Genomic DNA, 16,079 nt, shown 5'->3' with positions numbered 1-16,079 from the left:
AGACCCCCTATCTTTTCGACTCCGGGAGCACGGAGAGCTTCGTCCACCCTGACACGGTAAGGCGCTGCTCCCTCCACATCTACCCCGCATCCCAAACAATCTCCCTCACCTCCGGTTCCCATTCGGTTCAGATCTAGGGGTACTGTATCGCTAATCTCGTGATGCAGGGCGCAGAGTACACTCGTTTTAAGCTGTACGTCCTCCCTCACCTCTGTGCCCCCCTACTGCTTGGATTAGACTTCCAATGCAGTCACTGAAGCCTGACCCTACAGTTTGGCGGACCCTTGTACCCCCTCACGGTATGCAGTCTCGCGACCCTCAAGGTCTCCCCCCCCCCTTCGCTCTTTGCGAACCTCGCTCCCGACTGTAAGCCCATCGCCACCAGGAGCAGGTGGTACAGTTCCCAAGACATGACTTTTATCAAGTTGGAGGTCCAGCGACTGTTGAATGAAGGGATCATCAAGGCCAGCAACAGCCCCTGGAGAGCACAAGTGGTGGTCGTCCGGACCGGGGAAAAGAATCGGATGGTTGTGGACTACAGCCAGACCATTAACCGGTTCACACAACTGGATGCGTACTCCCTCCCCAGCATAGCGGAGATGGTCAACCAGATCGCACAGTACCGTGTGTTCTCAACGGTCGATCTGAAGTCGGCCTACCACCAGCTCCCAATCCGCCCGGAAGAGCGCCACGACACTGCCTTTGAAGCAGCTGGCCAGCTCTTCCACTTCCTCAGGGTCCCCTTCGGCGTCATTAACGGGGTCTCGGTCTTTCAAAGAACGATGGACCAAATGGTGGACCAGTACGGTTTGCGGGCTACATACCCGTACTTGAACAATGTTACCATCTGCGGCCATGATCAGCAGGACCATGACACCAACCTTCAGAGGTTCCTCCAGGCCGCCCAATCCCTCAACCTCACATATAACAAAGAGAAGTGCATTTTCCGCAGACTGGCCATCCTCGGCTACATTGTGGAGAACCGAATATTAGGGCCCGACCCCGACCGTATGCGCCCCCTCATGGTACTTCCCCCTCCCCACAGCCTCATGGCCCTCAAACGATGCTTGGGGCTGTTCTCCTACTACGCCCAGTGGGTCCCCAACTATGTGGACAAAGCCCGCCCACTTATTCAAACCACCACTTTTCCCCTGACGGCTGAGGCACGCTCGGCCTTCAGCCGCATCAAGGCCGACATCACCAAGGCCGCAATGCACGCGGTGGACGAGTCCGTCCCCTTTCAGGTAGAGAGCGATGCGTCAGACGTCGCACTGGCCGCCACACTCAACAAGGAGGGCAGGCCAGTAGCATTCTTCTCTAGAACCATCCACGCTTCCGAAATCCGACACTCCTCGGTTGAGAAGGAAGCACAAGCCATAGTGGAAGCCATGCGGCACTGGAGGCACTACCTAGCCGGTAGGAGGTTCACCCTCGTCACTGACCAGCGGTCGATCGCCTTCATGTTTGACAACGCACAACGGGGCAAAATAAAAAATGACAAAATCTTGAGGTGGAGGATCGAACTCTCCACCTACAATTACGATATCAAGTATCGTCCTGGGACGCTCAATGAGCCCCCAGATGCCCTGTCCCGTGGCACATGTGCCAGCGCGCAAGGTGACCGACTTCGGGCTATCCACGATGACCTCTGTCACCCGGGGGTCACCCGGCTTACCCACTTTATTAAGGCCCGCAATCTGCCCTTCTCCGCCGAGGAGGTCAAGGCCATGACCAGGGACTGCCAGGTCTGCGCGGAGTGCAAACCGCACTTCTACTGGCCACCATCACCTCACCGTGCCCGCTGCATCGCCAGAGCTGAGGAGGTCTCAAAGAACGATCCGGCCTCCAGAAAGACTCAATATTTAATGACCCCCACTGGACTTGATTTTTTTAACAGGGGGTGAATGTTTAACAGCAGGTTATGCATGAGCTGTCTGTATAATGCTGTGACCTATGACCCGGAAGTGATGATACGGTCTACTTCCAGCTGCACTGGAACCCCGGTGGGCTCCGCTTCTGGCTCCGCCCTCACCGGGGCCATATATAGACCGGCCACCTGTGGGTGGCACTCATTTGTACAGCTGACTCTGGCAGGCGAGTTCATGGATAATAAAGCCTAATGTTCACTCGTTCTCACAGTGAATTGACGGTATAACAACTGGATTGATTGGCACCACTAACAGCCCCAGATTCCACAATCTATCCATGCAACTGAAGTCTCTCATCCCTGGAACCATTCTAACAATAATTTTCTCTGCCAACGAAAGCTTTCACATGGTTCAAGTCATGCCCAGAATTGATGCAATACTCCAGTTGAGGCTGAACCAGTTTTAGAAAGAATCATCATACACTGCTTGTTTTGGCACTCTCCCGTGTCTTTTAAACAGTTTCTTGACAAATTAAATTTGTGAAAAAAACAAAGGGAGATTGTCCTCGGGTTTTGTTTGAAGAACAGTGATTTGCTGTGAACACGTATGTGACAGTGAGCTGCTGTGCTGCCTCACCCGCTGCATTGCAAACGCCAGACAGGAGCTGTCGATCGGCTGGCGGTTGGGGCTCGATTGTTGCTGCCTGTGTTTGGTAACCAGGCGACGGGCGGAGATGGCGGAGCAGGACTCGGCCTCGCTGGTGAGGAAGGGGCACTGAGGGTGGACAGAGACCGGGAGGCGGACCGGATTTGCGGGCTGCGCTCCTCCTGGCACATTGCAGCGGCTCAGAGCCCGGCGCCGCATCTCTTTGTCAGAGACCATCCCGCACCCTCGCCCCCCGGCCCCCACGGTTACCCCCCCCCCCCGCCAACCACACCCCCTCGTCAAACCCCCCCCCCCGGTCAAACCCCCCCCCCCCCCGTCAACCCCCCTGCCAACACCCCCCCCCCCCGTCAATACCCCCCCCCCCCCGTCAACCCCCCCCCCCCCCGTCTACCCCCCCTGTCAACACCCCCTCGTCAAACCCCCCCCCGGTCAAACCCCCCCCCCCCCGGTCAACCCCCCCCCCCCCCCGTCAACACCCCCCCCCCCCGTCAACACCCCCCCCCCCGTCAACCCCCCCCCCCGTCAACCCCCCCTGTCAACACCCCCCCCCGTCAATACCCCCCCCCCCCGTCAACCCCCCCTGTCAACACCCCCCCCCCGTCAACACCCCCCCCCCCCGCCAACCACACCCCCTCGTCAACCCCCCCCCCCGGTCAACCCCCCCCGGTCAACCCCACCCCCGTCAACACCCTCCCCCCCCCCGTCAACACCCTCCCCCCCCCGTCAATACCCCCCCCCCCCGTCTACCCCCCCCCGTCAACAACCCCCCCCCCCCGTCAACACCCCCCCCCGTCAACACCCCCGCCGTCAACCCCCCCTGTCGACCCCCCCCCCGTCGACCCCCACCTCCGTCGACCCCCCCCCCGTCGACACCCCCCCCGTTGACACCCCCCCCCGTTGACACATCCCCCGTCGACCCCACCCCGTCGACCCCACCCCGTCGACCCCCCCCCCGTCGACCCCACCCCCCCGTCGACCGCCCCCCCGTCGACCCCCCCCCGTCGACCCCCCCCGTCGACCCCCCCCCGGCGACCCCCCCCGTCGACCCCCCCCCCGTCGACCCCCCCGTCGACCCACCCCCCCGTCGACCCCCCCCCGTCGACACCCCCCCCCCCCGTCGACACCCCCCCCCCCCGTCGACACCCCCCCCCGTCGACACCCCCCCCGTCGACCCCCCCCCCCGTCGACCCCCCCCCGTCGATTCCCCCCCCCGTCGACCCCCCTACCCGTCGACCCCCCCCCCGTCGACCCCCCCCCGTCGACCCCCCCCGTCGACCCCACCCGGCGACCCCCCCCGTTGACACATCCCCCGTCGACCCCCCCCCGTCGACCCCCGCCCCGTGGACCCCCGCCCGTCGACCCCCCCGTCGACCCCCCCCTTCGACCCCACCCCGTCGACCCCCCCCGTCGACCCCCCCGTCGACCCCCCCCCCGTCGACCCCCCCCCGTCGACCCCCCCCCCGTCGACCCCCCCCCGTCGACCCCCCCCCCGTCGAACCCCCCCCCGTCGACCCCCCCCGTCGACCCCCCCCCCCCGTCGACCCCCCCCCGTCGACCCCCCCCGTCGACCCCCCCCGTCGACCCCCCCCCGTCGACCCCCCCCGTCGACCCCCCCCCGTCGACCCCCCCCCGTCGACCCCCCCCCCCCGTCGACCCCCCCCCGTCGACCCCCCCCGTCGACCCCCCCCCGTCGACCCCCCCGTCGACCCCCCCCGTCGACCCCCCCCCGTCGACCCCCCCCGTCGACCCCCCCCGGTCGACCCCCCCGGTCGACCCCCCCCGGTCGACCCCCCCCCGGTCGACCCCCCCGTCGACCCCCCCCGTCGACCCCCCCCGTCAACCCTCCCCGTCAACCCTCCCCCGTCAACCCTCCCCCGTCAACCCTCCCCCGTCAACCCTCCCCGTCAACCCTCCCCCCGTCAACCCTCCCCCCGTCAACCCCCCCCCCGTCAACCCCCACCGTCAACCCCCCCGTCAACCCCCCCCTCAACCCCCCCTCAACCCCCCTCCCCCCACTCAACCCCCCCCACTCAACCCCCCCCACTCAACCCCCCCCACTCACCCCCCCACTCAACCCCCCCCACTCAACCCCCCCACTCAACCACCCCCACTCAACCCCCCCCACTCAACCCCCCCACTCAACCCCCCCCCACTCAACCCCCCCCCACTCAACCCCCCCCCACTCAACCCCCCCCACTCAACCCCCCCCCACTCAACCCCCCCCCACTCAACCCCCCCACTCAACCCCCCCCACTCAACCCCCCCCCACTCAACCCCCCCCCACTCAACCCACCCCCCACTCAACCCCCCCCACTCAACCCCCCCCACTCACCCCCCCCCCACTCAACCCCACCCCCCACTCAACCCCCCCACTCAACCCTCCCCACTCAACCCCCCCGTCCAAACCCCCCCCCTCCAAACTCCCCGAACCCCGTCCAACACCCCTCCCCCCCCCCCCGTCCAACACCCCTCCCCCGTCCAACACCCCTCCCCCCCCGTCCAACACCCCTCCCCCGTCCAACACCCCTCCCCCCGTCCAACACCCTCCCCCCGTCCAACACCCCTCCCCCCCCCCCCGTCCAACACCCCCCCCGTCCAACACCCCTCCCCCCGTCCAACACCCCTCCCCCCGTCCAACACCCCTCCCCGTCCAACACCCCTCCTCCCCGTCCAACACCCCTCCCCCCCGTCCAACACCCCTCTGCCCCCCCCGTCCAACACCCCTCTCCCCCCCCCGTCCAACACCCCTCTTCCCCCCCCGTCCAACACCCCTCCCCCCCCCCGTCCAACACCCCTCTCCCCCCCCCGTCCAACACCCCTCTCCCCCCCCCGTCCAACACCCCTCTCCCCCCCCCCTCGTCCAACACCCCTCCCCCCCCCCCCTCGTCCAACACCCTCCCCCCCCCCGTCCAACACCCCCCCTGCCCCCGTCCAACACCCCTCCCCTGTCCAACACCCCTCCCCCCCCCGTCCAACACCCCTCCCCCCCCCCGTCCAACACCCCTCCCCCCACCCCCTATCCAACACCCCTCTTCCCCCCCCCCCGTCCAACACCCCTCTCCCCCCATCCAACACCCCTCTCCCCCCCCCATCCAACACCCCTCCCCCCCCCATCGAACACCCCTTCCCCCCCATCCAACACCCCTCCCCCCCCATCCAACACCCCTCTTCCCCCCCCATCCAACACCCTCTTCCCCCCCGTCCAACACCCCCCCCCCCCGTCCGACACCCCCCCCAACACCCCCCCCGTCCAACACCCCCCGTCCAGCACCCCCCCTTCCAACAACCCCCCCCCCCCCAATCCAACACCCCCCCCCCCATCCAACACCCCCCCCCCCCGTCCAACACCCCCCCCCCCCCGTCCAACACCCCCCCCCGTCCAACACCAACCCCCCCGTCCGTCCAACACCCCCCCCGTCCAACACCCCCCCCGTCCAACACCCCCCCCCGTCCAACAACCCCCCCGTCCAACACCCCCCACCCCCGTCCAACACCCCCCCGTCCAACACCCCCCCGTCCAACACCCCCCGTCCAACACCCCCCCCGTCCAACACCCCCCCCGTCCAACACCCCCCGTCCAACACCCCCCGTCCAACACCCCCTCCGTCCAACACCCCCTCCGTCCAACACCCCCCCCGTCCAACACCCCCCCCGTCCAACACCCCCCCCCGTCCAGACCCCCCCCTCCAAGACCCCCCCCCGTCCAAGACCCCCCCCCGTCCAAGACCCCCCCCCGTCCAAGCACCCCCCCCGTCCAACACCCCCCCCCGTCCAACACCCCCCCCCCGTCCAACACCCCCCCCCGTCCAACACCCCCCCCCCGTCCAACACCCCCCCCCCGTCAACCCCCCCCCGTCCAACCCCCCCCCCGTCCAACACCCCCCCGTCCAACACCCCCCCCCCGTCCAACACCCCCCCCCGTCCAACACCCCCCACCCCCCCCGTCCAACACCCCCCCCCCCCGTCCAACACCCCTCCCCCCGTCCAACACCCCCCGTCCGTCAACACCCCCCCCGTTCAAACGCCCCCCCGTCCAACACCCCTCCCCCCCCCCCGTACAACACCCCTCCCCGTCCAACACCCCTCCCCGTCCAACATCCCCCCCCCCGTCCAACATCCCTCCTCCCCACCCCGTCCAACACCCCCCCCCGTCCAACACCCCTCTCCTTCCCCCCCCCCGTCCAACACCCCTCCGTGTCCAACACCCCTCCCCCTCCCCCCGTCGAACACCCCTCCCCCTCCCCCCCGTCCAACACCCCTCCCCCCCCCGTCCAACACCACTCTTCGCCCCCCGTCCCCCGTTCAACCACCCTCCCCCCCCCCTCCCCCCGTCAAACCACCCTCCACCCCCCCCCCGTCAACCACCCTCCCCCCCCCGTCCAACCCCCTCCCCCCCCCCCCGTCAACCCCCACCCTCCACCCCCCCCGTCCAACCACCCTCCCCCCCCCCCCCGTCCAACCACCCTCCCCCCCCCGTCCAACAACCCTCCCCCCCCCCCCGTCCAACCACCCCCCCACCCCCCGTCCAACCACCCTCCCCCCCCCGTCCAACCACCCTCCCCCCCCCCCCCCCGTCCAACACCCCCCCCGTCCAGCACCCACCCCCGTCCAACAACCCACCCCCCCCCCGTTCAACAACCCCCACGTCCAACAGCCCCCCCCGTCCAGCACCCCCCCCCCCCCGTCCAGCACCCCCCCCCCCCTGTCCAGCACCCCCCCCCGTCCAGCACCCCCCCCCCCTGTCCAGCACCCCCCCCCCCGGTCCAACACACCCCCCCCCGTCCAACACCCCCCCGTCCAACGCCCCCCCCCGTCCAACACCCCTCCCCCCCGTCCAACACCCCTCCCCCCCGCCCAACACCCCTCCCCCCGCCCAACAACCCCTCCCCCCCGTCCAACACCCCCCCCCCCCCCGTCCAACGCCCCCCCCCCCCGTCCAACACCCCTCCCCCCGTCCAACACCCCTCCCCCGTCCAGCACCCCTCCCCCGTCCAACACCTCTCCCCGTCCAACACACCTCCCCCCGTCCAACATCCCTCCCCCCCCCCCCATTCCAACACCCCTCCCCGTCCAACACCCCTCTCCTCCCCCCCCGTCCAACACCCTCCGTGTCCAACACCCCTCCCCTCCCCCCGTCCAACACCCCTCCCCCGTCCAACACCCCTCCCCCCCGTCCAACACCACTCTTCCCCCCCCCGTCCCCCGTCCAACCACCCTCCCCCCCCCCCCTCCCCCGTCCAACCCCCCCCCCCCTGTTCAACCACCCTCCCCCCCCCCGGTCCAAACACCCTCCCCCCCTCCCCCCGTCCAACCACCCTCCCCCCCCCCCCGTCCAACCCCCCCCCCTCGAACCACCCTCCCCCCCCCCGTCCAACACCCCTCCCCCCCCATCCAACACCCTCTTCCCCCCCCCGTCCAACACCCCTCTCCCCCCCCATCCAACACCCCTCTCCCCCCCCCATCCAACACCCCTCTCCCCCCTTCCAACACCCCTCTCCCCCCCCATCCAACACCCCTCCCCCCCCATCCAACACCCCCCCCCTGTCCAACACCCCCCGCCTAACACCCCCCCGTCCAACACCCCCCCCCGTCCAACACCCCCCCCCGTCCAACACCCCCCCCGTCCAGCACCCCCCTTCCAACACCCCCCCCCCCATCCAACACCCCCCCCCCCGTCCAACACCACCCCCCGTCCAACACCCCCCCCCCGTCCAACACCCCCCCCCGTCCAACACCCCCCCCGTCCGTCCAACACCCCCCCCCGTCCGTCCAACACCCCCCACTGTCCAACACCCCCCCCCACTGTCCAACACCCCCCCCCACTGTCCAACACCCCCCCCCACTGTCCAACACCCCCCCCCACTGTCCCAACACCCCCCCACTGTCCAACACCCCCCCCCGTCCAACACCCCCCCCCCGTCCAACACCCCCCCCCCGTCCAACACCCCCCCCCGTCCAACACCCGCCCCCGTCCAACACCCCCCCCCGGTCCAACACCCCCCCCCCGGTCCAACACCCCCCCCCCGTCCAACACCCCCCCCCCCCCGTCCAACAGCCCCCCCCGTCCAACAGCCCCCCCCGTCCAACACCCCCCCCCCGTCCAACACCCCCCCCGTCCAACACCCCCCCCCGTCCAACACCCCCCCCCCCGTCCAACACCCCCCCCCCGTCCAACACCCACAACTCCCCCGTCCAACACCCCCCCCCCGTCCAACACCCCCCCCCCCGTCCAACACCCCCCCCCCCCGTCCAACACCCCCCCCCCCGTGCAACACCCCCCCCCCCGTGCAACACCCCCCCCCCGTGCAACACCCCCCCCCCCGTGCAACACCCCCCCCCCCCCGTGCAACACCCCCCCCCCCCGTGCAACACCCCCCCCCCCCGTGCAACACCCCCCCCCCGTGCAACACCCCCCCCCCGTGCAACACCCCCCCCCGTGCAACACCCCCCCCCCATCCAACACCCCCCCCCGTCCAACACCCCCCCCCGTCCAACCCCCCCCCCGTCCAACACTCCCCCCCCCCCCCCACCCCGGGTCACCAAGGTCCGATGGCATAGCAACTGAAGCTGGCATTTCATTTCCTGACACCCACCCTTGTGACAGCTCTTCCGTGCCATTGTGGCGACCTGTCATTGTTTTTTGTTCTGACTAGTCTGGCCCTAGTTAACTGTCAGTCATTGTTGTGATGTGGGGGTAAGATGGACCCTGTTAACCAGTCCAGTTCTGAGTAATGCACATTTAAATCTGTCGGTGAGCTTTCAGGAGCTAGTCTGCGATTTTCATGGTAATGCATGGGAACTACCGTGGATCTGGAATGGGCCAAGTCAAAGGTGAAGACAATGCGACTGGGTGCTTGCCATAGCCAAGTCATTCAGTGAAATGGGCTCATAACAGGACACCTGGCTTAGAGGGGAATTCATCCATTCGCACACAGGTGCTGGGTGAGCAGAGTTAGCAGAATAAGTGGTCTCTGGGCACTTGGTCAGTTGACCCTCCATGGATTGTGGAGCATTAAGTTACAAGAAGCATTGAGAGTGCAAATATGACCACAAGCAAGGCAACAAAGCAACGTACTTGGAGATTAGGGTAAATAGTGATGCAGATCAATATCCTCTTGAGCAGGTGCAGAACCCCAGACGTGAGCAAGACAGAGGAGAGAAACAAAGGCCCAGAATGCAACAAAGGCCACACTTAGCATTGACTGCCAAAGAAGGTACCTGGAAATGTCAGAGAGACTCTGCCTGTCTAGATGGGTGGTACCTGAGATTTCTGTCCTCATTGAGGAAGACCTCAGACCACTTTGCACTTCTTTCCATTCCTTTCCCGTAGCCTTTAAAGTCACTGTGGCCTTCTCCGCCTCTGGCTCTTTCCAAGGATCAGAACTTTGTGGCATCTTTCAAATGGCAGCACACAATTGCATCTCGCATGTCACTGACGCTCTATTTATGAAAGCAGGATAAGAAACAAAATATCAAATTGATGGGATCTTGCAGATGCAGGGTACAGTGCAATTTACCTCCATCACTGAATTCCCAGGCATGCAGAGCATCATGGATTGCACCCAAGTGGCCACCAAGGTGCCAAGTGAGATTCATGAGCAAGAAGCGTTCAGCTGGTATATGACAACACAAGGTTATTATGCATCTCTGGGCTTGCTATCCTGGTGCTTACCTTCACGCTCCTTGGTCCAGGATGCTGCTACTCTTCATGCCATCAACCGTACTCACTGGATGGCTTCTAGGAGAGATGGAACATCCCTTGAATTGCTGGCTACTCACACTTTATGTAACCCTGAGAGAGAAGCAGTGGCGCCACCACTGAGGCAATTTGAAAATCCAATTCCAATGCCTGGACTGTTTGTGAGGTACACTGCAGTACACTCTTGTGTGGATCTTGGATTTTGATTTATTGTCATGTGTACCAAGGTTCAGTAAAAAGTATTCTGTGTACAGTCCAGGTAGATCGTTCCATACATGAAAAACGTAGGACATACGGTAAATGCACAATGTAAATACATAGACATCGGATAAAGCATATAGAGTGTAGTGCTATAACAGTAGAGAAGATGCGTAGCGAGATCAATTCAGTCCATAAGAGGGTCATTCAGGTGTCTGGTAACAGCAGGGAAGAAGCTGTTTTTGAATCTGTTGGTGTGTGTTCTCAGACTTTGGTATCTTCTGCCAGATGGAAGAGGTTGTAAGAGAGAATAACCTGGGTGGGAGGGGTCTTTGATTATGCTGCCTGCTTTCCCAAGGCAGCGGGAGGTATAGACAGAGTCAGTGGATGGGAGGTGGGTTCGCTTGATGAACTGGGCTGTGTTCACGACTCTGTCGTTTCTTCCGGTCTTGTGCATTGTGGTGGCAAGCTCTCAACATGGACGTTGAAGAGGGTGAGACCCTGAAACAACACAGTTCAGAGGAGGAGGAAGATGCAGAGCAACTGGTGCCCACATTATGCAGGGAGAACACAAGAAGTCGGAGCAGGAGTAGACCATAAGGCCCCTCAAGCTTGCTCCGCTATTCAACATGACCATGGCTGATCTTGGGCTTCTTCAATTTTCCTGCCCATTCCTCATATTCCTTGATTCCCTCAGACTAAAATCTGCCTATCCCAGCCTTAAATGCATTCAGTAATGGAGGATTCATAAGCCTCTGAGGTCGAGATTATAAACTACAACCCTTTCCCCTGAATGGGATTGATAAAGTAAATGTAGACCAAATGTTCCCCCTTGTGGGAAATCTAGAACAAGAGGTCATGGATATAAGTTGAGAGGCGATAGATTTAAAACAGGTGAGGAGGAATTACTTCTCACAGAGGATAATGAATTTATGGAACTCGCTGCTCCATAGTGCTGTGGAATCTGAGTCATTAAATGGTTTCAAGAAAGAGAAAGATATATTTTTTGATACAAAAATGGGTTAAAGTGATATGGGCAACAGGTGGGGAGGTGGGTTTGAGACCGTGAAGAGATCAGTCATGATCTGATTGAATGGCAGAGCAGGCTCGAACGGCTGAATTGCCTACTACTGCTCCTAAGTCGTATGTTCCTTTGAGTTAAGTAATTTCTCCTCCTCTCAGTCCTAAATGATTGGCCCCTTATCCTGAGTCTGTGCCCTCTTGGAGGTTGGCTGGGCTTGCGACTCAAAGCTGTCATCAGGATGGATTGCACATCTGATCAAGACATGTTTCACCTGAGCGCTAGACTCATCCATTAAGACTGCATGCTCTTGCAAACTTCGCTCTGATTGTGAGAACAGATCCATTGGACAGAATTTTGAATAGTTCCATTCTTACTGAAAGCATATAGTCTTTGTGTCTCCATTCAAAAACCATCACTTCCTTTCACCCCTTCTTCCCTCTTTTGCATTTTTGTTGGTAGGAATGGAAGACCCTAAGCTTGGGAACATGGCTCAATATTTCCAGTGTAATTAAGTTTGAACAATTTGCAAAAAACAAATGAAAGCCATCAAGGTGAACCACTTAGTGCTATTAACAAAGTGGTAACCTTTGCTTTCGGCTACTTTTACACTGCTCTCTGGTCTTGGATGAGGTGGAGTCAACCTGTTAATGTCACTGTTTGTGACTAACATTCCTGTGGTGGTCATCATCTTCCAGAGGCTGCTGGAAATAGTTCCTACATGTACTCCCAGTGCTACAGTTGTGAGATTGACCACTCTCAGTTCAGGAACGCATGCATTCAAAACCCACAGCCATGAGAACACGTATGCTGCCACAGGCTGCAAGTGCCATCATCAAGCAGGACATTGGCTTTTTAAAAGTGAAGCTTAGATTCCTCGGTCAATCTGGGGAAATCCTGCAATATCCAACTTCATTGTCTGATGAGCATTTGCACAACCTGATGTTCCAGAGGGGAGTAATGGCGGAACTAGATCTACCCATCATTAAATTCATGACTTTATGATCAGATGCTTCACGTGAGAAGAGCTGCAAGTGGGCTTGAACTAAGAGTTCTCTCCCAAAGGCTTGTCATTGGAGACCGTGAGCATCTCTCTACCAGTCAATGCTATATATCAAGATATTCTGTCAACACAGGCACTTACGAAACCTTCAGTTTAAAACACCATCTATTTGGTTCCACATCTGACTACTGTCAACTTTTGCATAAGAATAAATACACATGAAATGAAATGAAAATCGCTTATTGTCACGAGGAGGCTTCAATGAAGTTACTGTGCAAAGCCCCTAGTCGCCACATTCCGGCGCCTGTTCGGGAAGGCTGGTACGGGAATTGAACCGTGCTGCTGGCCTGCCTTGGTCTGCTTTAAAAGCCAGCGATTTAGCCCAGTGAGCTAAACCAGCCCCCACATTCTTATACATTGAATAGACTGGCCTTGTTCTATGGTGAGGAAATGTGTGGAGATGTGCGGTGCCCCACCTTGGTCATGCATTGCACCAAATGAGTCCATGCTATGGACGCCCTTCATCCACATGGCGCTAAGATCCATGGGACTCCCTCTGAGGAGTGCAAATCTCAATCAAGGACACCAAGCATTCACGTGCAAGAGATCTAGAGCCAGTCATGGTATGGATGGAAGCTTCTATTATTTGAAGATGGGACTTCACCACTTCTGCTGGAAACTCTTCAGATGTTCAAACCTTTGACACTGATGAGGCAACAACGGCTTTATTGATGGCACCTGAAACTTGCTGTCTGCATGAAACAGACTCACAGAGCCTCTCCCCATTCCTCCAAGACGAATTGGCCACAGCTGATTCAGTTACCTCCTCAACAGCTGTGCAATGCTCACCAGAATGTGCCAACTGCTCTTCACATGCAAAAAAGCCTACCAGCCTACCAATGTGAGTGTATCTGCACTGGTGGAGGGTGTGTTGGAATAGAAGGACATAGAGCCTTGAGATGGTGTTGCAATCTTGAGTTTTCAATGTGGTAGGAACCCTGATCTGTCCCTGACCTGCTGTACCTTGCAGAGAGACCTGTGTAAGTGAAACAGCTGCTCTTTCAACAAACACTAATGCTGCCCCTTGATAGGGAGCTTCCAATGGCATTAAAGGCCCATGCAGGTGCCACAGGTCACAAATGGTCGAGGGAATGTTGGACACAGCTAGCACTATATTCACTTTCCATTGCTTCGACACCTACTCATCCTCAGCAACAAGCTGTTGTGCCTGACCATTCTGCCACCTCCAGCCCTGGACTCTTTCCCCCCCCCCCCCTTTCTGGTGGAAATATGAACTCTCTTTTTTCTCACCTCCCAGGGAGATGTCACTGAATTGTGGAGGGACCCTTCCTCATTCTGACCGCATTCCTCTACTGTTGACCTCCTTGCTTCAGTCTTCAAGCTGCCTGATGTACTTGTACCTATAAAAATGGCAGCACTACTAGGACCTGTTTGCCACTGTTAATTTGCTGGTTCCTATACCTGTTCGCCCTGTCTGAGAAAATCTCATAAGAACCCACCTGCCCACACATTGCTGACCTGCATTTTTGCCTGACATCTGACTGTCTGCCCAATCGATAAAATTCAGGCCTAAATTCATGTAGTATAGACTGAATATCTGGGTACGATGCTACCCATTTGGTCACAGCTGAGGTGTGCTATTTAGAAACATTTAACTTTCGCTGCTCACATTCGCACACTCCCTTTCCCTCCCTTGAAACTCCGCTTGTTGCAATTTTCTTCAATCTCAACAATTGTTCCCATGGTGCAGGCTGACAACCTCCTGATGCTCAAGGAGCTATTCCCACATGGTGGCTGGTTGCTGATATATGTCTGTTTCAATGAAGCAGATGGCTGCCATATGCAGATAAAATCTGAGAGCCAGAAACTATCTAGGCCTCAGGTTGGCAAGATTGAAGAGCTGTTTGGTTGCGCGCCTAGGAACATGGAGCAGAAGTAGGCCATTTGACACATTGAGTCTGCTCTGCCATTCTATTGGATCGCGTTTAATGTTCTCCCTGAATGCCACTTTCCTGTGCTATCCCCATATTCTTTGATGCCATTCGTATCCAGAAATCTATCACTTTCTGGCTTGAACATGCTCAAAGAATGAGCTTCCACAGTCCTCAGGCTAGAGAATTCCAAAGATTCACCACCCTTTGAGTGAAGAAATTCTTCCTTAGTTCAGTCTTAAATGGCTTTACTCTTATTCTTTTAAAAAAATTTATTTTACTACAAACATGTATCAAAACAGGTTACAACAAATAAACACCCTAGAAAACATACTTCCCAACAATCAACCATACAGTCTGTACAGATTCCTCCCCCACCCCCCTACGACGAACAGCGCCTCAAACACGGTCACAAACATTCCCCACCTTTTCTCAAACCCCCCTGCTGAGCCCCTTAACTCATGCTTTACCTTCTCTAACTGCAAGAAGTCGTACAGGTCACCCAACCATGCCACTACCCTCAGTGGCGATGCCGACCACCACTCGAGCAAAATTCGCTGCCTTGCAATCAGAGAGGCGAAGGCGACAACATCGGCATTCCTCCTCTCCATCAGCTCAGACTTCTCTGAAACCCCAAATATCGCCGCCAACGGATCCGGGTCCACCTCCTCCACTACCCTGGCTAAGACCGCGAACTCTCCTGCCCAGAATCTTCCCAATTTTTCACAACCTCAAAACATGTGCGCTGTTTTCGCTGGCCCCCGCCCACACCTCTCACACTCATCTGCTACTCCCTGAAAGAACACACTAATTCTCGCCCGAGTCATATGCCCCCTGTGCACCACCTTAAACTGTATCAGACTCATCGTTGCATAAGAGGAGGTCCTGTTTACCCTTTGCAGTGCCTCACTCCATACTCCCCATTTATTCTCCTCCCAACTCCGCTTCCCATTTCTCAATGATCTTCACCACCTGCTCAACTCCCTGCTTTCCCAGCCACTTGTATAAATCTCCAATTTTTCCCTCCCCTTCTGCATCCGGAAGCAGCAGTCGCTCCAGCATAGTGTACCCCGGCAACCTAGGGAACCTCCTCCAGACCTTTCGCGCAAAGTACTTAACCTGCAGGTACCTGAACTCACTCCCCTTTGGCAGCTCTACCCTCTCCCTTAGCTCCTCCAGACTTGGCTTCCTCCAAAACAGATCCCTCACCTTGACCAGCCCCACTTCCCTCCACCTCCTGACTTCCTGCAGTACGGCTATAATATTCTCCTTAACCAGTAATGCTACTCCCCCACCTCATTTAATGAAGAGCGCATCTCCAGAAGAAGAGAATCTAACGATAACCCTTGATATTCAACAGCTGAATTCCTCCGTGTTAACATCCTGGCCGTTTTCATTAACCGGAAACTAAACTGAGCTAGCCAAAAAAATACTGTCACTATAAGACCAGGTCAAAGGCTAGGAGTCCTGCACAAGAAGCTCACCCCTGACTCCCCAAAGCTTGTCCACCATCTTCAAGGCAGAGGTCAGGAGTGTGATGAAATTCTCTCCACTTGTCCGGATGAGTGCATCTCAACAACACTCTGGAGGTTTGACACCTCTCACGGCAAAGCAGCCACTTGATTGACACACCATCGACAAACATTCACCCCCTCCACCACTGACACCCTGT

At 59.7% G+C, this 16,079-nt stretch overlaps 1 protein-coding gene across 1 annotated transcript in view; it reads left to right on the top strand.

Annotated features, from left to right (window-relative positions):
- The first annotated feature begins 2,131 nt into the window (after positions 1 to 2,131).
- The window catches only part of ttc21b (tetratricopeptide repeat domain 21B), a 143,297-nt gene continuing 129,349 nt past the window's right edge, over positions 2,132 to 16,079 (top strand). The window contains exon 1 of the mRNA XM_072473910.1: positions 2,132 to 2,628. Coding sequence (XP_072330011.1) covers positions 2,602 to 2,628 — 27 coding nt within the window. The 5' untranslated portion in view covers positions 2,132 to 2,601. The remainder of the gene's footprint in view (positions 2,629 to 16,079) is intronic.

This window comes from Scyliorhinus torazame, chromosome 2 (assembly GCF_047496885.1).
Source record: "Scyliorhinus torazame isolate Kashiwa2021f chromosome 2, sScyTor2.1, whole genome shotgun sequence".
Classification (NCBI taxonomy): Eukaryota; Metazoa; Chordata; class Chondrichthyes; order Carcharhiniformes; family Scyliorhinidae; genus Scyliorhinus; species Scyliorhinus torazame.
Note: the sequence above shows the minus strand (reverse complement) of the source record. Positions and strands in the feature narration are given on the sequence as shown.